This window comes from Hakea prostrata, chromosome 7 (genome assembly GCF_041222555.1).
Source record: "Hakea prostrata isolate BN-2017 chromosome 7, UWA_Hpros_2, whole genome shotgun sequence".
Classification (NCBI taxonomy): domain Eukaryota; kingdom Viridiplantae; phylum Streptophyta; class Magnoliopsida; order Proteales; family Proteaceae; genus Hakea; species Hakea prostrata.
In genome coordinates this window covers 2,116,068-2,143,162 of record NC_142606.1, presented here as the reverse complement: position 1 = coordinate 2,143,162, position 27,095 = coordinate 2,116,068, and the positions used below count along the sequence as shown (strand labels likewise).

At 37.4% G+C, this 27,095-nt stretch overlaps 2 protein-coding genes across 4 annotated transcripts; both read right to left on the bottom strand.

Moving 5' to 3' along the window:
- Positions 1–16: 16 nt before the first annotated feature.
- Positions 17–15,655, bottom strand: LOC149008899 (UDP-sugar pyrophosphorylase-like). Of its 3 annotated transcripts, none has more exons than XM_089161105.1 (18): positions 15,368–15,655; positions 15,162–15,266; positions 14,042–14,158; positions 13,524–13,682; positions 13,211–13,310; positions 12,185–12,312; positions 12,008–12,079; positions 11,810–11,874; positions 11,126–11,186; positions 10,904–11,021; positions 9,923–10,047; positions 9,410–9,486; positions 8,065–8,170; positions 7,874–7,933; positions 6,235–6,315; positions 5,540–5,779; positions 5,125–5,374; positions 17–934 (listed from the first exon to the last, which is right to left on the bottom strand). In XM_089161105.1, the coding sequence occupies exons 1-17, from the start codon at positions 15,482–15,484 to the stop codon at positions 5,207–5,209; spliced, it is 1,899 nt and encodes a 632-aa protein (XP_089017231.1). In that variant the 5' UTR covers positions 15,485–15,655; the 3' UTR covers positions 17–934; positions 5,125–5,206. The 3 variants fall into 3 exon arrangements, with proteins under 3 accessions (XP_089017231.1, XP_089017232.1, XP_089017233.1); XM_089161106.1 differs by having other exon boundaries at positions 13,226–13,310; XM_089161107.1 differs by having other exon boundaries at positions 18–934; positions 13,542–13,682; positions 15,368–15,654.
- Positions 15,656–25,703: 10,048 nt separating this feature from the next.
- Positions 25,704–26,243, bottom strand: LOC149008898 (E3 ubiquitin-protein ligase ATL23-like). The gene has a single exon (XM_089160883.1). The coding sequence runs from the start codon at positions 26,241–26,243 to the stop codon at positions 25,704–25,706; it is 540 nt and encodes a 179-aa protein (XP_089017009.1).
- Between the last annotated feature and the right edge of the window lie 852 nt (positions 26,244–27,095).

The window sequence follows — 27,095 nt, the reverse complement described above, 5'->3', positions numbered from 1 at the left end:
CCCAGAATAGGAGCTCAGACCTGTAAGTAGAAATTTAGCAGATACGGCAAACATGGTCTCTGTATTGTTGACTCTGGAGCAAAACCTAGATTTGGATCCTCCAATGTATATTGAACTTGAGATGAACGCCCAGGAAGCCTTGCGGACTACAGTTAGTTATCCTTTTCATATTCCTTGTTATTAGGATTAATACTTTTTTCTCTTGATAGGAAGAAGTTACTTTAGAAGGAGATTCAGAAATATTCAACTTTAGTCTCTTGTTGCCTTCCATGCCTCTGGATTCAACCCAAGTTATTCGTGAATGTCGATTATCACTAATTGCACCAGGAAAAAATGTCATTTATTATATTTTTAAAAACTAAATAATTTTCAATTGTTCGTCTGCATTGACAAATTCAAGGAAATCATTGAGAAAGCTCCATTATTGAATCTTCAGATTATAAACAAACAAATGTAAATTGCTCCTCGGCATTGACAAATTCAAGGCAATCATTGAGAAAGCTTCATTATTGAACCTTCAGAATATAGTACAAGTCAATCAGTGTCTATTCGAAAGAATTCCCAGGAAGCTCGAGCTTGAATTGAAATCACCTATACCTATGGCGTTTAACAAATTTAATTGCAATAATGCCAGATTTAATATAAATTTTATTTTAATTTCAAATTTAAATTGATTTTCAATAAATAAATCAAATAATCAATAAAAATTTTATGGTTGTTCCAATCTCAGTAAGATATCTTATTTAGTAATAAAATTTGAGAACAGGTTCCCAGATTTCTTAGAGGGAAAGAGTTGCTGCATGCCCTCCAGAGACTACTGACCAGTGGGAGTGCGTGAACAAGCATCACCCTAGGTGGATTTTCATCTTCCCATTGGAAGAGCTTGATATTTTTACAATCTTCAATCTCTGGACCAGCAACCATAGGTCTTTCACTGCAATAAAGTAGAAAAATCAAACCGAGAAATTTTCAAATAGAAATCATATAACATAAAATCATTCCCTAAAACAATTTGGAGTATACATAACCACGAAACTCTCAAAAATTGTCAACTTGCAATTGTAAATGATAGCAAAAATAATTGAAGACTGAAATCAGATATGAAGCTCAATTAGCAAAATGCCCAAGTCAACTATACACAAGGATATCTAACAGCTAGTTCATTGGAGAAGAGTGGAGAGAAATGGCAGAGATGGCCATGTTGTCTGTAATCAATCAACTGTATCCATTGCTCAATCAAGAGGCGAATTTCTTGTGGGGGGTACAAGGCAAAATTGAGTTCATCACAGCTGAATTGGAAAGCATTCAATCTTTCCTAAGGGACGCAGATGCAAGGGAGAAGAGGGATGAAAGTGTGAAGATGTGGGTGAAACAAGTCAGCAAACTGGCCTACGATATTGAAGATGTCACAGATAAATTCATGATCATATATACAATTCCTCCTCAGCATGGCATTGCAGGCTTCATTCACAGATCTGTTTTCTTGATCAAGACTTTGATACCATAACATGCCATGCCATAGCTAATGAGTTACAAAATCTCAAGACACGGGTAACTTGACATTAAGAGATGCCATGCCATAGCTAATGAGTAACAAAATCTCTAAGACGCGGGTACTTGACATTAAGAGGAGCGAACACTATCGTTTTGATCGTTCCTGTCAAATTGTGAATGCAGCACACACGATCTGCGAATGGCCTCTCTCTATGTTGAGGAAGCAGAGCTATGATAAGCTTGCTACTGGAGAAGGATTCAAGAAGAACAATCATTTCTCTGGTAGGGATGGGAGGATGTGGGAAAACAACTCTCACCAAGAAACTCAGACAACTTTAAAGTGACGTCATGCTTCGAGTGCCATGCCCAGGTCACTATATCTGAATCACCAAAGATTGATGAGCTCTTAAGGATGATGATAAAGCAATTCCATAAATCAATGAATAAACCCATTTCCCCACAAGTGGAGATAACGGAAAGAAACCAACTAATTGATCTTCTGAGGCAATCTTTGAAGGCAAAGAGGTATGTTGTTGTTTTTGATGATGCTTGGAGCATTGATTTTTGGGTCTGCATGAAAAATGCTCTACCTGATGACAAGAAAGGTAGTAGGCTAATCACAACTCGCAACAATACGGTTGCTTTTCTGTAGAAAGACATTCCAATGTGACCCTATTCGATTTTGTCCTCCAAAACAGAGGAACTATCTTGGACAATTTTGAACATGTGTGGAGGATTACCACTTGCCATTGTTGCCATGGGTGGCCTCTTGTCTACAAAATATAAGATTGTAGCAGAATGGACAATGTTATGAGTTAGAAAGTAACCCACTCCTTACAGGCATACCCAAAGTCCGTTCAATGAGTTTCCAAGATTTGCCATACTACCTTAAACCTTGTTTCTTGTACTTTGCCCTTTTCCTAGAGGATTATTCCACTGGTTGTAGAAGATTGATTCGACTTTGGGTAGCTAAAGGGTTTGTGAGTGGGAAAAATGGCAAAACACCAAAAGAGGTTGCAGAAGACCACCTCAATGAGCTAGTTCATAGAAGCATGATTAAGTGTCATTAATATATTCGGATGGTTGAGTGAAAAGATGTCAAGTCCATGACTTCATGCATGATATTATCCTTTCAAAGCAAGAGAGTAGAATTTCAGTGAAGTTATTGCACATCAAAATTCCAATCTGAGTAGAAGTGTTTGACGGCTATCATTGCACAACAACACTCTAGGGGAATCAAAGTCCATGAATTTCTCCCACCTTCACTCCTTTCTCCTATTTGGGGGAGTACATAATGATCTGCAAAATTCATTTACAAAGGCATCCTTATGGAATTCAAAGCTCTTGAAGGTCTTAGATTTAGAAGATTCATGCCTTAACAAGTTGCCTAATAAATTGGGACATCTATCAAATTTGAGGTATTTAAATGTGAGGAATACAAATATCAAGAAACTTCCAAACTCCATTAGGAAGCTACAAAACCTAGAAATCGTAAATGTTAAAGATACTTATGTACATGAATTGCCTATTGGTATCCTAAAACTTTGGAAGCCACAGCATTTGCTAGGATACACTTTGAAGAGCTTCTATGGCACTAGTTTGAGTCCTTTACAAGGAATGAAGGTTCCAGATCAAAGAATTGGATCTTTGAAGAACTTGCGGAAGCTGGCATTCATAGAGGCAAGCCATGGGAGTAGAATAATTAAAGGGTTGAGAAGTTTGAGGAGGTTGGGCATCACAAAATTGAGAGTGCAGATCGTGGGGATCTTTGCACCTCAATTGAAGAGATGGAATACCTCAAATCCTTAAGCTTAAAAGCAATGAATGATAAACAGTTCATTGATATGCAGTCAACGTCGTCGCCGCCATGCTTTTTTCATCGTCTTTATTTGGATGGACCATTGAAGAAGTTGCCTGATTGGATTACATCACACAAAAATCTGGTAAGAATACGTCTTGCATGGTCAAGATTAAGAGATGATCCATTGCAGGGCCACCAAACACTGCCTAGTTTGGTGGATCTTGTCCTTCATGAAGCATATGATGGAGAACAGTTGCATCTTAAGGCAGGTCAGTTGAAGAAACTCAAAATACTGGGGCTGCTTCGCTTAGGTGGATTGAAACATGAAATTGTAGGAGATGGTGCAGCATCTATAGCCTAGAGAGGCTCACAATAGTGTACTGCCAGCAATTGGAAGAGATTCCTTTGGGCATAGAGAACCTCAAGAAACTCAGAACACTAGAGATTCTTGGAGCTTCTGCAGAATTGGACTTAAGGCTCCAAGGAAAAGACGGTTGGAGAGTTAAGCATATACCAAACATCCGTCACTGGTAATACAATGATGATACAGGTCATGCAATTCTGTGATTACATGTTACTGTGTTGTTTTATAATGTAATTTGGGCTTGAAGAACAAGTATTTAATTCCCTTCATCTGAATTGAATGTCCTAGACTGCTGTGTTTTGAATAGTGAATTAAGATGTGATTCTCATGATTCCTAAGGTTCATAGGTTTCTCAAGGGATTCATGGGAACTTCTTTGCCCTATTTGTTGTGGAATCAAACTCTAAGCTTCATCTATATCTTTCTCACTCACCACCAGTTCATTGAGAGAATCTTCTCCTGACCCCAACCTTGCAAAACTCAAGTCAGCTTTAGCCCAACCCAATGGAATCAGCCGCAAAGATTTTTTTCCTTCTAATCAGCTTATATAAAACCATACTGGTCCTAAGCTATGCCTATCTACAGAGCCTTTTATTAGATCTGTCTCAAGATTTTCTATAGCTATTTCAGTATGAATCAAATCACTCATCCAATTGTACATGGTTATACTACCTACAACAAGACCTCTTGCAGCTTATCACTCATTGGACCTACTATTAAGTTTAGCTCTAATTTTATCCTTCCTTATTTTATTTACTTTCTCATTTTATCACTAATCTCAACATCCAGAATCATGTTTGTTCTACTAAACTTATCTGAAAGGTTCAATTAGATTTTCAAAATTCACAAAACTGCGACAAACTCTATCTGTAATAATAGACATTAATGTTATGTAGGTTTTCTACAACTTTGACCATCATTTTATCCTATATAGCATCCTAATTTGAATCAAACTTGACCAATGAGTGGGAGGGTCCTTTACAACATGAAACGACCCAAATATCAACCAATTATTTGCAAAAGTGGTAACTCTTGAATTTAAAAATTAATTTATTTGAACATAGGTTTTATCTATACACAAACATGGACATAACCATTCCTGCTTGTGGATTTACCACCTCAAAGGATATTTAATAGATTTGCCATCATTATATAATGGTCGGGAATACTATACACCAACAGATATTATTATGTTCCTAATCCATAGATTAAACAGAGAACCAAAAAGAGAGAGAACAAAATTATGGATATCTGAAAATAGTCATGATAGAAAGAGTTGAAAGTTCAACTGGTATTCCCTCCCATGCTGTGTGAAAACAAACTTAGCCAAATCATATTCAAGGGACCAAGGTGATGAGTAAGTTCCAACAGCTAAGTATAATCCATTTCTTAAAAGGTGGACTAAAAGATCAGAGTTAAAATATACAAGTAGATATTTGTAATCATATCAAAGTGCACCACTATACCTGATATATCTCCTATCAAGTGAATGAGAATTGAAGATCGATGTTAAACAACCAACTCTTCATCAGCTTCTTTAGGAACCCTTTAAGGTTTAAATGAAACACTCCCAGGTTCCGTGAAATTTAGCTCCTTCTGTTCAATCTTGTTAATTTTGAAACCCTTAATCCTTATTTCTTCAGGCAGTGAGACATCCATATAATCAACTGCTTCAATGACCCACCCTTTGTTTTGCACAGATCCTCCCACTTTAACCTGCCAGTTGACAAAATAAAAACACAGATTACCAAACTTCCTGACTGTCCAGTTATTTTTGCTCAGATACTGTCAGATGCTTTCTTCCACATAAACAAATGCATGCAGCTGTGTCAACAGTGCAAGAGTTCGAATTCACTTGAGTGCACTTGCATTAGGGAGTACCTCTGCATCTTCAACTGAATTGACAATGAGAGCTCCATCCAACGAGAGATCTTCAATAAACACATTAAGCCCATTTAGGACCATAGTGGACCTCTGTGAAATGGAACAGCTACCTCCAATTTTGTTTTTCACATCAGCAAAAGTTGGTGCCCATTTTGGATTCCATATGATACGAGGCCATATTTCAACCTCTTGTCCATTAAATATCTTAAGTACAGGATCATCTATCTGGACGCCAGCCTGGCAAACAAAAAAGAAATACAAAACATCCAGACTTGAAGTCTCTTTGATACTATTGCATAACTAGACATGTTTCATATGGAATAAACACTGTAACAGTCAAACTGTTGTTGATTTGACTACTTTGAACCAGGTTTTAAGGAATCACAAAATGTTGATGATAAAGGAGACAGGAATTTATGATTTCACATGAAAGAAGATTTTGACATATGTGCTGATCAGCTGCCAAAACATTCGAACAACTACGCTAATGTCTTCTCCTCTGTGTGCATGTTGAGAATTAGTGAGTGAATGAGAGAGAGAGAGAGAGAGAGAGAGAGAGAGAGAGAGAGAGAGAGAGTTTTGACTTCCAAAAGAAAACTCTGGCAATTTGGTTCATTGTTGTACTATACCAGACATACAGAAATCAACATGTCTCAAAAGTCACGTATCTTTAATAGAAGAGAAGCAACTACCTTCCTAAGAATGAGGCTGCATGCCCGATAGATAGCCATTTCTCCAGAAGTCGCACTTTGGTATGGGTTTCCCTTGGGAACCTTCAAGTGAAATACAGAAATTTATTAGAATTGAAAATGACAATTCCAGAAAGTGAGTTCAAGACCTTAAAACCAGCGGGCAAAGCTCAACCAAGAAGGGTTCTGATAGTAAAAAAAAGGAACAGAAAAATACAGATAATAAATACAATCAGAAAAGGTGCAGCTATAACAATCACAATCAGTGCCTTTCAGGTTGTAACAACATCATAAACCACCTATCAAAAGAAAAAAATCATGAATCTTGTTCTGTCAGTTTAAGCCTCACTAGAACCATGTTACCATTAAAGATTACCAAGCTGAGGAAATCTTATCCCCTCTTTCACCCTAGCTTTTTCTTCTTTCTTTTTTTTCCCCACATTTTTGGGGGTGGGGGGAAGGGGGGGGGGTTTACAAAAACCTTCATATACCAGACAGGATCAAAGGATATTTTGTTTGTCCACTTTTGCTCATAAATGTTGAGGAAACACATTTGACATGTTCACATGGTTTCTCTATCTGAGTTCTACTTACAAGCCTATCCCATTCATCCCTAAACCATACCTGGCTGCCATCAAATTTCTCTCCAAGTGTCAGTAGCTTCTCGCCAAATCTCCAGAAAGGAGTTATCATTTTGATGGGAGCTTCTCAAACCCAACTAGCCATTATTTCAATTTTCAGGTCCAGAAAATGACTCTCACCCACCAAACAATCTTTTCTACCTCCTATCAAGTAGCAAGAAGATTAGAAGAACATGGTACCAGATCTGGTCCCTTTCCTTTTTCTTTTTCTCTCAATAATAGAGCAATAGTAAGGAAGAACTAAAGGCAACGGGGAGCCCAGAGAATGTTGTCCAGAGAGTTATGTACCCTCAGCATGCTTAGGACTTGATAGTGGCATAGTGAAGTCACCTACTCAAAACAATAAATGCAAATCCATGTCTGATATGAGTCAAATATTTACTCCTAATATTCTAATAGTGATGAGTCCTAAAAATACAATTCATCAACACCTCATATATATATATATATATATATATAAGAATGTCAATACAAAAGTATACGTTCATTTCTTTTTCATTTTTTCTTATGTTAGAAAATAAAACTTCCTTAGCTTAAATAAAGAGAGAAAGGGTTTCAAAACCATAAAGATGCCCATTACATTACGATACAAAAAGCACTAGGCTAAAAAGACACGTAACTTTGATTTGCCACACTATTCAATGATAACTCCACGACCTAGGCTTTATTCTCTATCTATTTTGAAATAGATCAACTACACTAAATCTTTGGACAGAAATCAACCGACCCAATAAGAATCATCAAGCCACAAGGTAAGCATAACAAAGGGGGGGGGGGAATAATTATTACTAGGTTTTTAATGGAAAAATACAAGATTGTTCATATCAACTAAAAGTAATATAGCAAAATATAATTGGTAACAGTGTTCAACTTCTAATTTTAGTGAGTGAGGACTGCTAGAAAAGCATGAACGGGACCCAAAGCTGATTAAAAAAAAACCAAAGCAGACTTCAGATGATAAATTATGGTGAGGTTTAGTAATTTAATTAAGAAACTCTTACTCTTGCTGCATCTTCAGGATTGTTCTTCACTGGTGCATAAGCAAGCCATTTATCCATCACCTAATGTCCAAATGAATGCTTTCACTAATGTAATAATGAGAATAATTTATTACATTGTAAAACTGAAGAGATCTTGGTGTACAATATCCGTTGTTCAAAAACAAGAAGATTTCATTTCTAAGTTTACGTACAGTGAATCCAACTCTTGCTGATGGAGGCAATGTTTTGGGATAATCTTGCATCATACACTCCAAACGAGTGGGAGACTTGAATGAAGTCTTGCTAGTATCTTTGTATCTGCAACAAATAGGAATGATATTTAGATTACATTACAATGTAATGACAATGAAATATACTTCAACGGTAGGGCAAGATCTGGTTCGATTATTGATAGGGTGAATAGATCCACCATTTCTTGAAATCGCTCTCCTGATTCCAAATTGTGGTTTAACATATATGTACCACCTGTTCTGGTCATGGAATCCTCCTGTTTTGGTATTACTAACATTTCATTTCAAAGACCACAGAATAGTTTGACTACAAAATGCTAATATAAATAAATACTCAAGTGTACAAGGAAAACAAGGAGAGAAGGAAATTTGCACATTGATAGATTGGGGAGGGAAAAGTGATGAGATCAGTTTCCTTGGGAGGTTGAAAAGAGAAAATATGTAGTAAGGCATGCCATAGTGAGGGCTTTCATGGAAGGAGAAGTATAAGAATAGGAAGAAGGGGAAGGGGAAATCACATAATGAGGGAGGAAGAAGGGAGCACAAGCATACACCAGCCACAGAGGCTCTCACAAACATAAACTCAAAAATCAAAGACATCACTCCTCAAATAATACAACAACAACAACAACATCCCTAACTCTCCGCAAATTATACATTTCCTAAAATTCTACCAGAAATATGACTCAACTAGACCTGGCTCATATTGGTCCAAAAATCTGGTTGGGTTTGGGTTGGTCGAAGGCTGCACTTACCCATCATGTGGAAGAAGAGATGAGAAGAAATCAGTTGTGGGACACCAATTCCATATTCATCATTCAATAGCACCCTGCCCCACCCTAACCCAACCCCCTCCCCACACCCCACACCCCACCCCGAGGAAAAAAAGGAGGGAATTAACAAAAATTGAAGCCCTCAAGACCTTACAAAATTCCTAATTGACTCAGGAAAAGGACTCTTAATCACACTCCCGCCTAATAAAGTAAATAAGTTCAAAACATAACTCTACCTAATTAGTAAGTAATCTAACATAACTCAGAGAACTTAACAACTAATCATGTTTACTAACTTTATCCCCATTTAATGGGCTTATAGTTTAGTATGCCCATTACAATAAAAACCAAACATAATAAGAAGAAGAAAAAAAGGTTCAACTGATATCATCACTACCCAAAAGTCAATTTTCTGTGCAAGATTAATGCCTAATGCAACTACATCACACACAAAGACATGGAGAGGGAGAGGGAGAGGGAGGGGGGGGGGGGGGGGGAGAGAGAGAGAGAGAGAGAGAGGGGAGATGAATTACTTGGGATTGACAAACTCTTCAATGGCACCTCCCGTTTTTCTGAGTTCTTTGATGTAAGTATCTAGTTCCAAAATTAACTGCACAGGAATGCAAGAGACTACAATTTAAGCTTTATCCAGGATATAAGTGCCATTTAGTTTGTAAAGGGAAACAGGGACCTAAAATAGTAAGAGTCAATCCAGTGAGTACTAAAGTAGCAAAAAGGTTGATCACAGCTTCCAAGGAGAACTTATTTGGACAACTTATATAAAGAAACCATCCATCAAAGAAGACCAATCTGTCTTTAGATCTCATAGAAACAAAGGAATTTCATGTACATCAGAAAATCTTAGCCAGAACCAAATTTGCTTTTCAAATTATTATGAAACTAGTTATACTTCAATGGATAGGAGGTAAATAACACCACACTAGAGGCTAGAGCATATCCATTTACAAATATTTGAAACATTAAACAGTTTTATTTGACATCCTATAATGGGAAAAAGATATGCAATACTGCGTCAGAAAGTCTACCTGGTTAATATTTCCAGGGAAAGGAGAATAGCCTGTCGCACAATTCACATCTCCACCAGCATAGCCAGTTGCCCTAAGTAGAGGATCAAGCTGATTATATTCCACATTGATCACCATCATCCTCCCTGAAGTCAGTTTATTGTGAAAATAACCACAAATTAATAAAATTGCGAATATTTGCTCCACATGGCATAAACAGCATCACTAAAGTTGAGTGCAGAACGAAAAAAGCAAGGGTGTAAGCCAAAATAGTAGGAAGCAGACAGTCTTAACCATTAAAAGTCCCTATAGCCATGTTCTCATGGGCATAAGACGGTTCCTAATTGATGAAGAGGCCATATAAGCAGGTACTTATGGATATAGCCAATGGCTGAATATACACAAGCTATATGTCATCATTCATTGAAATCGAAATTTTAAAATTAAATTGGAATAACCAGACATCTACAGGATGCAACAAAAACTAGCAGATAGAAAAGGAAATTTTCATATGCTATGCAATCGCGGAGTAGAACCAAAAACTCTTCCTCTCGTAGCTAACCCTTCTAAGATAACCAAGTCTCAAGCTAAAAAAAGCGTATCCTAGCCCAAAATCTCATGGGACAATCAATAATAAACAGTGACACCCTGCAAGAACCAAACCTGACAGCAAGAGGAGAGGAGACATTCAATAAGGCAGTTAGCCCTGAACAAGGAATGAGAGAGTGAGAATTGAAAGCCCATTAAGAAAGGCTTTCCTAGGCCGTTTTGGATAACTACGCTTTTGCAATTTCCCAGCATAAGCCAAAGCAGTTATATAGATGAATAAAGCAAGATATCAAGTCCCCTCTCAGATTATATGGTGCAAGCCACAAGGATTTAAAAAAACCAAGTGAAGATTTAAAAAAGAGACAATGAATCATCTCAGGCTCCTACTTAACTCACTAAAAAATCAGAAGCTGTAAGGAACTCCACGGAATGAGAATATAGGATAAGAACTACCGTCAACATGTGTAAGCCTGGTGATTCCCCCCATTGCTTCTTTTGCTTTGCGAGGAACAGCAAGAGAATTAACATGATATTGTTTGCAAGAGCTTACACCAAGTGCTGCAGGAATTGCCTAAATAAAACTCAAAGAAGGAGAAACAAATAAGAGATTGAGCGGTTTCAGAAGCAAGGATTTGATATAAAAGGGAAAAAGATAAGCAAGACAAAGCAACAAACATTGAAGAGAATCCCATTAGTATCTTGGAACAATAGCACCCATTTTAGACCTGCACAATGCCTGAAAATACAAGGAGAACTGAAATCAGGACAAAGCAGTCATGTCAAAACAAAAATTTAAATGCAAAGCAATCCAAGAAGTAAATGAGAACGTCAAATATCCATGAAATTTACAAAAGCACCAAACATTTGAATAATAAAAATCCACCTCCTCTTTCTTCTTCTTCTTCTTCTCTTTCTTTTTCTTTCTTTCTTTCTTCTTCTTCTTCTTTCTTTCTTTTCTTTTCTTTTCTTTTTTTTTTTTTTTTTTTTTTTTTTTTTTTTTTTTTTTTATTTTCTCTTCCTTTTGTCAGATATTGTCCCTATAGTAGTTATCTTTTTGGCTGCTAACCATGACATATGCAACCTGAAGTTCCAGAAAACAACATTGCAGATCCTAAAAATGCATATCATTTTCTGTATATTAGTAGATAAAAATAGTTTTTCCTTTTTATATTTCCTCATCCATACAATATACATACCTCCTCTGATCTACATAACATAACCGCATTATAGAATATGTTTCAATTGTTTAGAAACACCCCCCCCCCCCCCACACACACACACCTACCCAAAAAAGCAAAAGAAGAAGAAAAAGAAGAACCAGCCCATTAATGAGAACTTTTGTCGAAATACAGGACATACCATATATTTAGCAGGCCAGTGGAGTAGAGAAGCGCATGTACATCACCATGGCCATGGGGCTTTGTCTATAAAAACAAACCACAGAGGAACACAAAGAAAGCCTCAGATCACCAAGACTCTGTTCCTTATGCATGTTAGCAGCATGACCCTTTTAACATGTATCCGAATTCCAAGACACTGATCAACCAAGTTCTATACCTGAATTCTATATTTGTTCTTGGTGTCTACTGCAAGCATAGCATTGTTATCATCTAAGCAAGCAACTTTTTCCTGAATAATCGTCCTGAATAATCGTTAAAAAAAGGGGATAAAAATTGATTTTCAGAAATGAAAATTTGGGGAGGTCCCCAGTACCGACACTTGACAAAAAAGCACCTGCTTTAGCAGTATAACTTGTGATTGCTTCATTCCAAAATAAGCATTCAACTCCAAAAGCTCCAAAGTACGTGAGTGTGTGTCATCTGATGTCATTATTGCAAAAGGTATCTCCGTCTGGGATTGACCTAGAAAACCAAGGACAATACCATCAGTCTAAAAAGATAGTTATTAACTACCAGAAACAGTGCGACGATGTTGCATTTTGAGCCTTTAGGATGTGAGAACAAGACTACTCTTGGTTACATGCCGCCTAATTCATGATCTGATGCACAGACAGCTCAGGGAATCACAAATTAGTACATGAGAAGAGAAAATTTTGATTGTCAGCTACCCGTTGACATGAGCAGTTGAATCCCCTCACCCCCCCCCCCCCCCCCCCAAAAAAAAAAAAAATTCATTCTCTAGTGATCATTCATTGCATAATGCATCCAGGTGACGACATGAATCTCTCTTGCAAGTTTCTCCTCCATACTGAAAAGGTAATAAATTGAGGCAATAGAAATCCATAGAAGCTGCCCTTTCGGTATTTCTTTCACCAACAGTCTAAGTACAAATTATTTTCTAAATCAGTTGAGAGAAGAATTAATCTTCTAGAATTAGGAGAGAATTCTTGAGTCCTTATGTCTTTGGCATTAATTGATTTCTCATTCATCATCATCTATGGTGGCTGCAATTTAAGAGAGACAGAGGGCCACTCTGATCTCAAGTTTGGTGGATACAATGTTTTACTCCCATACAGCACATAAGAGTAGTTCACCCAAAAATAAAAATTATTAAAATAATAACAATGATGAAGGAAGGCATAAATTAGGAGGCCAAAATTTAGGTGAGGGTTCTATTAAAAAGACATCAAATGTATTTTACAGAGGATCTGGAAGCTCAATTGAATACTGGCTTATTTCCTCCTTCTCAAAAGGAAAAAAGGGATGCATAGGAAACAGTGATGGAATAGGACGTGTTGAAATTTTATCAGCAAAAACATATGAACTCGGTCAGGATGACCAGTGACTTTAGGCAACCAACCTCCTGTGAACTTACAGCTAGCTTCTTGCAGAGCAAGAATTGATTCTATGTAGTACCGCAAGAAGCATCTTCCTGTTGTGGACTCCGAAGGAAGAGCTACCTGCAAAATGTAATGATGTGGAATTTTATCTCTTTAATTATAATAAAAAAATATTATTATAAAAATAATAATAATAAATAAAAAGAGCTTGACCCATAAAGCAACCCTTGTGCACTAGGTGCACCTTTTTTCTAAAACATGACCTCTTGAAATTTATACACAAGAAATAATCACCCCAACCTCATGAGACCCCAAATATTGTCATGTACATACAATGCAATAGGATAAAACCTTTATTCCATTGTACCCTAGACGTTCCCCAAGCCCCCCTGCAACAAGGACAAAGGCAGCTCTGCACGCCTCCCTGACACCAGCCTCTTCAAACTTCATAAAGTTATCATCACCAAATTCCAGAACCTCACCGGATGGAACCTGCAAAAAAAATAGTCCCTTCTGTCAAAACCCAACTCTAAACATTTGCATTCGAGCACAATTTGATAAATCAATATCTATTCTAGTGAGTGCCAAAATTACTTGCTACAAACAGTGGTGTCTTCTATGCTATATGATTGAATGAAAACCTAATGGGGTTCAACAAACCAGGGGGATAAAATTATATAACAATCTTGTATATAAAGGATCTTTTGTTGGATGTGCAGAAAAATAAAAATGCTGCAGTAAGACTTCATTGCAAGTACAGATGATGTCAGAAAACTTGGGTCGGACTGCAACAGAAGATACAGAGAAGTGAGGAAGTAACATTTAGATTAGAAGAAAATGAAGAAAATTACAGAAGGAGTAAAACCATCAAATGGATTTTTCCCCACTTTCGAATCCGCCAAAAGTCTCCTCGCATTTTGAATATAGGCTGCCAAACCATGTGGATAGCTTGCATTAAGCCGAGCAACCTGGAAAGAAACCAAAATTTCACATGAACAGTCAAAGGTGAAGCAGTTTGTCAAGAGGAACTACAAGAAACAAGATACTGGATAAGTAGTTACAAAACTAAGAGAGTTCCATAAAGGATAATAACATGCGAGGGGGGGGGAGGACTTGTAAATGAAATCCATTATAAGAGCCATAATTTTTGACATACTGCTCCATTCTTACAATGAAAACAACTCAGCCTTATACCGACTACATGGGGTTGGCTTGTCAATACTTAACCTCCAGTTAGCTTCTCCAATACTGTTCTGTTCCCTACTGCAGCAAAGTAAGACAGCTTATATGCACCCAATCGTCATTACTTGTCCAGCCAGTCACTCCAGGTCATTTTGCAACTCAAAGATATCATTTTGTTAAATTACAGGATATTTTTTACATTTAAATAGCCTTAAATTATTCACAGCCACCAACATTTGATATCCGAATACCTCATGCCTATCAAGCGAAATTGTCACATTCATAGATGCCTACATTTTATATGTGAAAACCGAACTCTATGAGTATCAAATCAGGTTGCATCATTCATGACCACCGAACTGGCATTCACATATCTACACTGTCTAACATGCACTCACATATCAATTTTCCTTTAAATCCATTGTCACCTAACAGACATTCACATATCAAAATGTTGGGGTTCGGGGTAGGAGGTGGAGGAGTGAATAGTAAATACCCAATCAACAACTCAAAGCAGCTCGGCAGATCAGGGATTATCAGAAAACCTGATTTCTCCAAATAATCAATTAGCCATCGTTTCAGACAGTGCTTAACCTAACTAACAACTTATGACTTATCCATTAAGATAAAATTGCCGCATCGAAATAATCTAATACGCAAAGCGCGGAACTGTTAACATTTGAGAATATTCAACACGAGTTTACCCCAAAAATTACATCACAGAACTACAAAAAAACACGAAAACAGAACTTCTGTTCCGGAAAAGTAAGAGAAAGAACACAAGCATACCTGATCGAAGAAGCCTTTTTTCTCATCGTCATCAATGCCTGGCTCAGGCCAGTGCTCAAAAAGATGACCCTGGCCCAAATCCAACAACATCTTTGCAAGCGTAATCTGCCAACGAACAGATATTACCAGCGAGAAGGTTTAGAGTGATTTCAGCGAAAGAGCTTGATTGGATTATACTACTATACAAGCTCATCGACAAATATCACCTGGTCCGACGAAAGAATTTCAAGATTCTTCCGTAGATTAGTGGGGCAACCAACCCAATCTCCATTCACGCCAAGCTGTAAAAGCTGATCGATCGTTGATCCGCGTTCCGAGATCATCTTTCAAGTAAACAAATCCAATGCAGAAATGAATGAACAAAAAAGAACGATTATATTTGAATTGTACTGAGCAGATATGTTCGGAGATTACAGTAATAGAACAAAATTTTACAATGACAGGAAGGGAAAAGCTGTTAGGGGAGTGATGAGTACGGATCATCACCCCGTCAGGGCGATTTTGCTTGTCAGCTGCAAGCAGCCTAAGGTGAGGATTAAATCTGGGGTTTTTCATTAAATTCTTACCGTAGATATTAGTCATGTGCAACAAAAGTGCTTTTAGTGCTATTCACTCGGTTTACTTATTTTAACCCGGACGAGAAAGGTTCAAACCAAACCAAACCATCATCTTCTTCCCTGTTTAATTGTTCTAAACCAAAATCCAAACTGAAGTCGAAGAGTCATCACCGTACAATCCCATCTTCTTCACCCCAGCTGCTACAACTCTCTAACATTGTAGGTTCTCCCTGTTTTTCTTTTAAATTTTCTCTTTCAATCTCCCTCTTTTAAAATGTATGAATCAGTTACACGATAGACAATGAAGTATTTCTTCTCCTCTGTTTTGCTTACTTTAAATCTTTTACTTTTATCTGTTCAGTTGTTCCAGAGCAGTCGAGACCCTTCATGGGTGGGCTTCATCGGATCATCCCCAAATCAAAATGATGATGCTACTGTTGTTGATCATGTTATTTATATTAATTATTTTTGATAAATCATTTCTATTTAAATTTAGAGATTGAGTTTGGTACACCATCAAAATTTTGAAGAACGATATATTCAGAAAGCAAATAGAGGTGACAAATATTATTTCAGCCAATTCCCTTGTTGTATCTGAACTTTTCTGGTTAATCCACCCAATGGTTGGATGATATTACTGTTAATTTTTGACGCTTTGATGTTTTCGGATGAATTGTCTAATCTCCAATCACAAATATGCTTCGAGTTTTAGCAATTAATTAATGGGGTTCTCTTTCTGCCATTGAAGATCTGAAGTTCTTGTTGCTGCAATTAATTTTCAGGGTTTATTGTCTTATATCTGTCAATGGGCAGAAGTTATAGTGGTCGTCACCAACACAGCTTTACGCTTTATTGATAGATCATCATTTCCTCACAATTTTCCTCTTTATGTTGATGAGGATCAATGGCTCTTTTAGAAGAAAATTGGTGACAAAGTGCTTCATATTGAGCTCCGTAATTGGGCTGATGTAATGGTTATTGCACCCCTGTCAGCAAACATGCTTGGCAAGGTATGTACTTTCTAATTACTAGACTACTGTCTCTGGATTCTTGATTTGTGGTAAACTAAAAAAAATAGACTACTGTTCTGTGGATTCTTGTTTTGTAATACCCTAGGAAAAGTATTCAAGAAAAAATAAACTACTGCTGGTGGTTCTTGAATTCCAGATTCAATGAAATACTTTTTTGTGGAAAATTCTCCATTAGCATGCTCTAGTGGTCCGAAGTGACCATCAAATGTGGGTCGCTTGCTTGCAAAAAGTTAGAATTCAAGTTATGACGACTAGAAACAAATTTTGTTGCTGTCCTGCGTCACTCTCAGGTTAAACTTGACCCAGAAACTACAGTTGATAGCAAAAAGAAGAGAATAAATACTTCATTGCCTATCATGTGACAAAAAGACGGGGAGAACCTGCAATGTTGGAGAGTTGCAGCAGTTGGGGTGAAGAACGATGAGATTGTACGATGATGACTCTGTGACTTCAGTCTGGATTTTGGTTGAGAACAATTAAACAGGGTAGAAGATGATGGTTTGGTTTGGTTTGGTTAGAACCTTCCTGGTCCGGGTTAAAGCAAGTAAACCGAGTGAATAGCACTTAAAAGCATTTTTGTTGTATCCCCGTCAGCGAGCATAGAGAACTTGGTTTTACCGCCACAAAACATGTGAAACCCACTGGTTAAAAATAATAAAACATAAAAATAAATAAATAAATCAAGTCCAGATCAGCTATCCATCGAGGAAGCACTCTATGCTCCCAGACAGCTTTACCACCGTAAATACAGGGGGACCCAGGGGTTGGGTGATGGGATTTTTTTTTTTTTACATGTGGGTCCCACAGAATTTGTGGTGGTAAAGCCGTCGGGGAGCACAGAGTGCTCCCCTAACGGCGTGATGATCCGGATTCGTAGGTCCCCACATGGTTTGTGGTGGTAAAGCTGTCAAGGAGCACTCTGTGCTCCCTTGATGGGTGTTGATCTGGATTCACTGATGGCCGGTAGTGAACCGTGATTTCGGCTATGTATTGGTTTGTTTCCCTGTTCAACCAAAAGGCTATCAATAATGAGTGTGGATCACCTCCTCCGCTTTCTAACCACATTCTAACCACAAATATATTGGACCCACAAGTAAAAAATAAAAAAAATGAGTAAATATCACTTATCTCCCCTCTTAGCTAGACAAATAGCACTTTCATCCCCTCTTACTTGGATAATATCATTTACCTCCCCTCTTACCTAACAAATATATCAAGCACCTCCCCTCTGTTAACTTTTTTTCTAAAACCCCAAACTACCATTGGCTAAAAATATTTTTTTAGTTTAAACCCTAAATTATTATAATCACCCTAGCAGTTAAAATACTAACAACAACAACAACAACAACAATAAGCCTTTTCCCAACTAAATGGGGTCGGCTACATGGATTCTTGCCCTCCAATTGGTTATGTTCAAGGCCATGCTAGATACAAGGCCTAAGCTATACATATCCTTTCTCACCACTTCTCCTAAGGTTATCTTAGGTCTACCCCTAGCTCTTCTAGTTCCTTCAATATGGATTATATCACTTCTCCGAACAGGAGCATTTATAGGTCTCCGTTGAACGTGGCCGTGCCACCTCAAACGACTTTCTCTAAGCTTATCACTTATAGGAGCAACTCCCAGACCAACTCTAATATGATCGTTTCTTATCTTATCCATCCTAATTTTGCCACTCATCCAAAACACCATAGTTAAAATTCAAATTATCTTTCCTTATTAAAAGCCCAACATACCCTTTTGATAATTTAGTATTGAAATTGCATTTTGATATCAAGTAGTTCGTGTTTTTTTAGTTGTTTGATAAAATTTAAAAAAAGAAAAAAGAAAAGAAAAAAAAAGGTATGTTGGGATTTTAATAATTAAAGATAATTTGGATTTTAAATATGGTATTTTGGTTTTTAGCAATTATTTTAATTGAGGATGATTTAATATTTTAGCTGCTAGGGTGATTAAGGTAATTTAGAGTTTAAATTAAAATAATATTTTCAGTCAATGGTATTTTGGGATTTTAGAAAAATATTTAACGATAAAAGTTAAATTTAACCGAGAAAGTTAACAAGAGGGGAGGTATTTGATATATTTACTAGGTAAAGGGGAGGTAAATGATATTATCTAAGTAAGAGTGGATGCAAGTACTATTTTTCCAGTTAAGATGGATGATAAGTGATATTTACTTTTAAAAAAATTAAAAAGTGAGACTCATCACTACTACCTTGTGGGCCCCTCTGTAGTCTGTGGTCAAAAACATTTGACACCCGGAAAAAAGGGTTTAGACCGTTGTAACTTGTAATTGCCCGCCCAAACTCATTTCAGAAGCAATACCTAGAAAAGAGATTAACTAAAATACAAAATCATCAGAACTGAGTAAAACATGTATATACTATATTAAAAATATATCACATATAAATATTAGAAGCTAGAATGCGAGCAGAATCTCCATTTATGGATAAGGGATTAAAAAATCATATCGATAATATTTTTTCAAATAAAAGTAGCTAATATTGTTCGAGTGTGCTCAATGCATGGTAACACAAAAATCTCTCTACTTTTTATTTTTGAGGTTGTTCATAGGGATTTCAAATAGTGTTTGGACCAAATTCAATCAAAATCAACATTTAAAATATCTCAAGATATAATACAATACTAGTAAATACGTATCCATATTTGATACAACAGATATTATATCCAATATGATAGATCTTCTTTCTTTTTATTTTTTAAAGTACATTAAAATGTATCAACCAATACAATACATTACTCGATATGAGATGAACGTCTCTTAAAATCACCTGACCCATATGATACTTGATACATATAATTCAAACCCTAATCCCAATTCTGTGTTTTACGACCCTTTGTCTCGTTTTGGCAGATTGGGATTACAACATGGCCACTTCTTCAGTTCTTTCCCCATTTGCCAACAAAAATAAAGTAGAATAAAATAAAAGAAGAACATATTTTGTCAACTTTTTTTTTTCATTTGCTCCAGTGACAGTCATCCTTTTGAAACATTCTATCATAGAGTCAGTTGTGCCAAACATAGACCAAAGTATCCTTGTCGCTTTCTTCGCCATCAGGTCCAGGCCTGCTACTCGTCTTTCTTTCTTCCTTGTTTAATACAGCAGACATGACATGAATGCTGCAGAGGCTCTAAACTTCACATAAACATGCAGATCACTGCGACACACCATCGCTTGGATAACTCAGTTGTACACTTAGCATGTAATACATGCAAAACAGGTTTTGCAGACTTACAGAAGACAAAACAACAGAATATTGCAAGTGGTAATAGACAAGCTTCTTATAGCTACCACCCTGGTCTGGAACTCCATTCCATGAAAATGCATATCCTGCTGAAAAAACTGCATTCAGATGTCTTCAAATTACAAAGGAACAATGCACTTCATATGCTCTCAGAATCAGAAAACCCCCAACAGCCAATTCATAAATAATCCAAACAGAGCATGACATTTTATCTGGCCTGCGGGGTAAGCTCTTTGCCGTGGGTTGGTTGCTTTCAGTCTTTTAGTCAATTCCAGAACTCATAAACTCCGTCCCCAAAAAAACTTTCATTTTGTTCATTATAACATATAATTTGGGATTTGGGTTGGGGAGAGGTAGTAACAGTAAGCTGAAATCAAAAGATTCTGAGGACCATATGGAGACATGCTTAACTGTCCAAAAGTGAAAGTAAAAAAAGAGATGTCTCAAACAAAGCTTATTTAGCCATTATTTCTGCTGTGCAATTCCTGACACTAGAAGATTGGAGAAAAATTTTAGGACTTCCTTTGGAATAATCATGAGGATAATTTCAACTTCAATTTGGTAATTCTGATGTATTGTAAGCCACAAAGCATGGGAAGACTGGGTCTTAGTAGCTCAAAAAGAACTAGATAGCATTTGACACACATGGTGTTGAAATGACAGGTAGTTGGAATAGTGATCTTGACATAGATACACATGGTTTTGGAATTTGGAAGAGTGTCTAGAAGCAGAAAGAAAGGATGAAATCTGGAGGAATAAAAAAACAATCTACACGGAGAACTGGTATTTGGATCATCCACTTCTTGAGGAATTACCATTTTTTTTTTTTTCTGTCAACGGGAAGACATGTTTGGCCGACCACATGAAATCTCTCTCTTAATGTCAATCAACATAGTCTATTGCAACACCTGAACAACTGGGAATCCACATCTTGGTAAATATTTCACCCAATACATAGATTTTCCCACTGTTACAGACAAGAAAATGTGGGGCTTTGGGATGTAATAGATACTCAAGCAGTTCTAATTCAAAGCCTTAAATGCCCCCCTTGAATTCCCATCAAACACTCTCTGGGTTAAGAGTGCTCCTTTGTCCTTCCAGCTTATGATTCTTCCTTCAGACAGATTTGCCTTTGAATGAGCTGAAGTGGATCAACGATGAAGAGGTAAACTAAAACAGGTGTGGGGTGCAAGGGTATTTGAAAATGAATGTAGACAGCAAAAGCTAAAATTGAGAATGATCTAACTATTTCTGTTTGTCTCAACGTATAGAATTTTAGAAGGAGAAACTGCCAAAACTTTTTGTTTAGTGTTCCTGCTGGCTGATTTTTTTAACTTCTCTACACAAAATTCATCCTTTAGTAAAACCTTTCAACAAAATATTCAACAACTATAATAATGAGCAAGAGGAGGAATTGTTAAACCAGCAGATATGCATACCGTGAAGCAAGTTTTCTGCATGGTGGAAAGTTTTCAATTATGGAACTCTTTTTCCTAGTTGGTCACCAAAATGGCATTACATAAACAACCATTATGGTGACCAATCTAAGTGAAAAGCGTCAACCCTCACCTCTTTAACCAAACAGTTCCCACTCTTTGTCCTCAATCTTTTAATGTAACTTTAATTGAATAACTTAAGTGGCCACAAGCTACCTATAGAGTATGTTTTGCAATTTAAATTCAAGACCTAAAACCTAGAGAAGAAAAAAGCCCACTAAGCTGTATTTGGATCAACAGAGGCACGTCTGGTTTGGGGCTGACAAGGAGAATAGATGTGAAGAAAATTAAGGGGAAAAGAAGATACACATGGCAGACCCTATTTAATTGGGATCAGAATTAGTTGTGATGAGTTAAGCTGTAATGGAACCGTCCAATGGCAACATACTGCTCACCAAGAACTCTTTTTAGTTAAAACTCCAAAATTCATAAACAAGAACTATATCAATGCTAAAATAGAAGCCTGAGAGTGAAATAATGTGTAGTTGATATCTGAAGACATGAATGCATAAAATGAAGGTAACCAGTGCATAAGTCTCCCACCACTGTGGGGTTTGAGGATGGTTATAATGTAGACAGCCTAACAATTTTGCAATCATGATATATAGAAGAGAAAAAAAATGATGGAAATGAAAAAAGGACTGCTTATATTTAAGAAGAGCAAGCATTAAATCATCAAGTAGATAATACCCCATATGTCAGTTCTGAATCATACCTGAACCTCTCTCACTCAATCTAACAACAACTGTCATACTTGATTTAATAAAGCCACCTCCTTTTTCTCTTGGCAGCCTTCCTCCTTCCCTGGCAAGGAAGATCGATAAATGCATCACACTCATCTTCAGTGAATTGTGTAAACTGTGACATTCCCTCACTGGCATCAAATGGCTGAAATAGATCAACTGAAGCTTCTGGTGTTAGAACCACTTCATCAGAGAAGGATTTCCTAGCAGGAACCTCTAAATTGGTCTCAGCAAACATTTCTTGAAATCAAATATCTTCTCAAGTGCCTTCTGTTTTGCACTCCATGCTTTCATATAGGAGATACTGTAATCATAAGTCTGCTGCATATGTGCCATAATTGCTGCTGGTGTGATTGACACATGCTCTTTGTCCATCCCCAATATCTTACCACAAATAAATTCTGCCTCTAACTGTGCATGATCTTGCTCGGTGCTTGAGTTGACACAATTATGGGACCCAGCATGTTTCATAACCTTCTTTTCAGTGGTGCATGAAGTCTCCATGGACATCTCTCATTCTTACACTTCAAGGACAACAATGATGGAGTTGACTCCAGAACAATATACTCACAAGGTGCCTTAATGGCATACTCTTTCACAGCGTGCTGTAACTGTTGCTTCGTTTGAAAGATTTGGCCTACATATAGACCAGCTTCTATGTTCTCTCCAGCTGGAAATCGTGGTACATGGTTACTAACTACAGCATCATTCACCCAATCATTCTTCGTGAACTCATTGGCAAGTCCCTGTTCAACATCACATAAGTTATTGGCAGAAACTATAATGGTAATGTACCATTCCCCTCAATCTCATGTCACCCCAACAGGATCCACATCCACCTGCACTTACTCATTCACAAGATGGGCATGGGGAACCTCCTCCTTCTCATTCCCAACCTGAGCATGGGCAACTGCTTCTGGCATTAAGGCATTTCCTTCAGTCTCATTCACTTCCTGTTCATAATCCAGCAACACCTCTTCATCTGCCCCCTCATATACATGATAGGCATGCACCACCTCCTTGTCCTCATTTGCAACTTATGCACGGGCAACAGCTTCTAACACTGGGGCATTTCCCCCAATTTCGTTGATTACCTTTTCATAATCAACTCTGACCTCCTCATCCATATCTGCAAGATGGAGATGGGCTCTCTCATATCCATCTTCATCTGTGGCACATAGAGTCACTTTTGGCACTATAGTGTCTCCCACAGTTTCCTTTATTTCCCATTCACAATCTGCTGCTGCCTCCTCATCCACATCAGAAACATTTGCATAGGAATCCTCCTCTCCCTCCCTGCTTGCAACATGGCTATTGGAACCCTGATCATCCTCTTCATTTGCAACATGGACATGGAAAACCTCATCTCCTCCGTTTGTGACATGGTCTTCTGACACAGGTATTTTTCTCCATCTCCCAGTGACAATTTTCTGTCAACTCCTCATCCACATTCACATGGGCCTGGGACCATTCATCTTTCTTCTCGTCTATCCCACTTTAAGATAATCAAAGGAAACAGTACTTGCCTCCACATCATACTCTTGGGAAGGACACTGAACCTGAACCAGTCTTACTCCAGATCCAAAACAGCCTCCTGTTCCAGCCCCCATTCCACTGAGCAATGGAGATTCCCAATTGTCAGCACAGCTAAATGATGCTGGCAGACAACTCGGTATAGTATCCTTTAAGAGCATTCTGGTGGACAGGGGATCAGACCTTTCATTGGGGTATTTTTCCAAATACAACTCCACCCCCAACAAAACTCTGTTTCCTACTCAATTCAAACGTAATATCAGTAGAGTCATTGTAATCAACCTCATAGACTATGTATCCTCTGGAAACCTGCAAATCAACTTAATATGAAATTGCCTCTTGCCATAGCCAGTTATTTCATACATCTTGCCTAGTAACTCCAAATGGGTAGTTTTATTGTTGACCCTAATACCCTTTAGTCTACCACCTTCATAATCTGGGCCCTGCGATCCTGTTGTTATCCTCCCTCCCCAACAACGACACATAAGTGTTACCATCGGGTTAGCCATATTCTGTCATTGTACATAAAGGAAGAATGATAAGAACAAAGTCAAAATCATACTGCGTAATACAACATACATTCATTGACAAAAATCAAATTATTGCATTGATGTTAAGAACAAATTTGGGTTTTATTTGGAGGAAACAAAAGTAATCCTCAAACTTTTGTAGATAAATGATTACCAATACAGTGCAAAATTGGTCGTTCGAACTGGAGCAAGGCTGAAGGCGAGTGAAAAACATCGGAAATCTCAGAACGCACTCGTGAAAGCGTTTCCGGGATTAGACTTCTGAAATAAACTGTTGCACAGTCATCTCGTCGACGTCTTGCTCAAGCCTAACTAAGACAGTCGGTTTTGCTTGGAAGGCTTTGAGCAGTGAGCACTACCCCTCCATCAGGTTATCGCTGGTTTCCGTCGTTTTTCGCTATCCAAAATTCCCAAAACGAGCGGCCCGGGCCCAACAAAGTAAAGCCCAGTCCAATCTTTAGTGGTGTCCAAAACAGGCCCACCCAGTTAACCATGGGCCCTCGATTTATCAACTCTACGCCAAATCCGTTATCATGTAAGCCCAGCCCAGTTCACTTTACGAATATTCTAATGAACCCCTCTCTTGGATGTATGCTGGAAGAGAGGTCACATTAGGGTTTCAAATTCCAGCCTCAGATAGGTTTACTCCAATCTGTTTAAATTACATAGAACTTCAGAAAATTGCATGGAATCAATTAATTTGCGTCTACACCATCATAGAGTTGTTCAGACCAACATCTCGTAATGTAGATGTCACAGGTTCGACTCTCCGTGATGCCAATGATGGATTAGTAGAGCGGTTAAAAGCCCAACTTCCCATGGGGAAGTCTTGGGTTCGCATCCATCTGACGTCACACACGTATATTAATAATATTCCCCCATCCTATATATAAACTCTTCGGATTCACAAAAAAAAAAAGCCCCTCCTTTTATATATAAAAAGCACATTTATACAAAAAATAATAATAACTACATATAACTGTTCAAATACAAAGAGTATGAATACAATTTACATGGTTGAGAATCTCTTTTTTTTATTGGCTTGGTTGTGATCAACCCATCTTAAAACCTAAACTAATAACAATTCTCCATAACTAAAAACAATTCTCTATATCAATCCTCCTTGTGGCACATCTCAATAAGTTATTGACGCAAAACTTCAAATCGGCATGAATCATGAGTAACAAATTAAAGAACTTCTCATCTGGGGAATAGAGGTATGTCCTCTCTCGACACTTTTTACTATACAATAAGTGCAGGGACAATCCTTGAATATTTACAAAAATAAATTAGAGACGGGCTCTAATGTACCTCACTTTTGTTGTACAATGAAGAAGTGTCAAGGGAGCACATACCTTTACTTGAATAGAAATTCAAACTCAAATTAAACAAAATCATCAAAAGGTTCAAGATGAGTAGTGACTCGGCAAAGTGGACAGGTTTGTGACCGTTTCAACCACCGGTTTAGACAGAGTTCATGAAATCTATGGCAGCACTCAGGCACCAATCGCCATGGTATTGCTTCTGCTTCTGTATCGTTCTCTGTCTCTGCCTTTGCTTTTGTCTCTCCCTCTTCATCAGCTTCCTCTAGGCAAATTGGGCAGTCTTTATTCAACCCAATTTTCCCATTTTCTCTGTACAGTGCCTCAAGCTGCTGTTGTTGTTGCCTTGTCTGCCCAGAAAATCGAACTGGAAGACTTGATGTCTCTGAAATTGAATCAGAAAACTCAGACCCTCCTCTATTATTCATGTACACTAGGCCAAAATGGACTAAACACCAAACTATGCAGTAAAGTACAGGCAAAAGAGGCACAAGGATGAAAGGTAAGGCAGGTGCTTCATTACCCTGGTTGTCATTACCAGCTGAAGATGATAAATCTGGATAGCTAGAAGCTAGGGGTGATGAAGATGCTGGAGCGATCATTGTTTCGATCTAAAGTAGGAAATTATAACATAGAACCATACGCTATTTAAGTAAGTTGGGTTTGTTTTATAAATTAATCTCTTTTTCAGATTTCTTGGAAGTTGAAGTGCATGAGACATGCTTCAGAATAACATATGATAAGTGGTATGTACGATAATCACCAACTCTCCATTTAGATCCATTCCTACAAGAAAAAGGTATTAATCAACTAATAATCTCACTCTCTGCTATTTATTTATATTCTGGACAAGAGTAACACGTGTTCTACAGCATGCAATTCAATGCTCTCCGGCCCTTTGTAGAAAATATGCATGAAATGAATTCTTTTCTTACCAAAGCATCAGATTATTATTTTCTTTGTACATGGTTTTTTTTTTTTTTTTTTTTTTTTTTTTTTTGGAGAAACTTAAAACCTTGGTGCTCTCATTTAAATGAAAGAAACAAGTGGGGGCTATGTGTTTTCTTCTTCGCTCTCCTAATTTTTTTTTTCCTTAAATAGTGATTGTGTGTTGTTAAATTTTTTTTCCTTAAATAGTGACTGTGTTTTGTTAAAGTGTGTGACATCTTTTTGCAAGACTCACTTAGAGAATAAAGAAAAGTGGACCAAGAGGCTAGACTAAGTTTAATTTTCTATTCAAATAATTTAATTTTGTTGAAATAATTTATTCTTAATGTTAGCTTATCTAATACAAATATTAGCATTTTTCATGAAATCTTACTCATGAGGTGGAAAGTGATGAGAGTAACACTTGAGTTGCTGCTACCCAACCTAGAACACTTTGAGATGTTGCTACCCAACCTAGTTATCCATGAACATAGGAGAAAAACTGTCAAATACTTGATTTTATAATT

What these genes read in the sequence shown, in the direction of transcription:
- LOC149008899 (XM_089161105.1), bottom strand. Translation starts at nt 15,484, where the DNA reads ATGATCTCGGAACGCGGATCAACGATCGATCAGCTTTTACAGCTTGGC. An exon ending in AAAAAGGCTTCTTCGATCAG is followed by an intron (nt 14,159 to 15,161) that starts GTATGCTTGTGT and finishes GTTTCTTTCCAG; the next exon opens with GTTGCTCGGCTTAATGCAAG. An exon ending in ATCCTGAAGATGCAGCAAGA is followed by an intron (nt 6,316 to 7,873) that starts GTAAGAGTTTCT and finishes TTTCACTTGAAG; the next exon opens with GTTCCCAAGGGAAACCCATA.
- LOC149008898 (XM_089160883.1), bottom strand. Translation starts at nt 26,243, where the DNA reads ATGATCGCTCCAGCATCTTCATCACCCCTAGCTTCTAGCTATCCAGAT.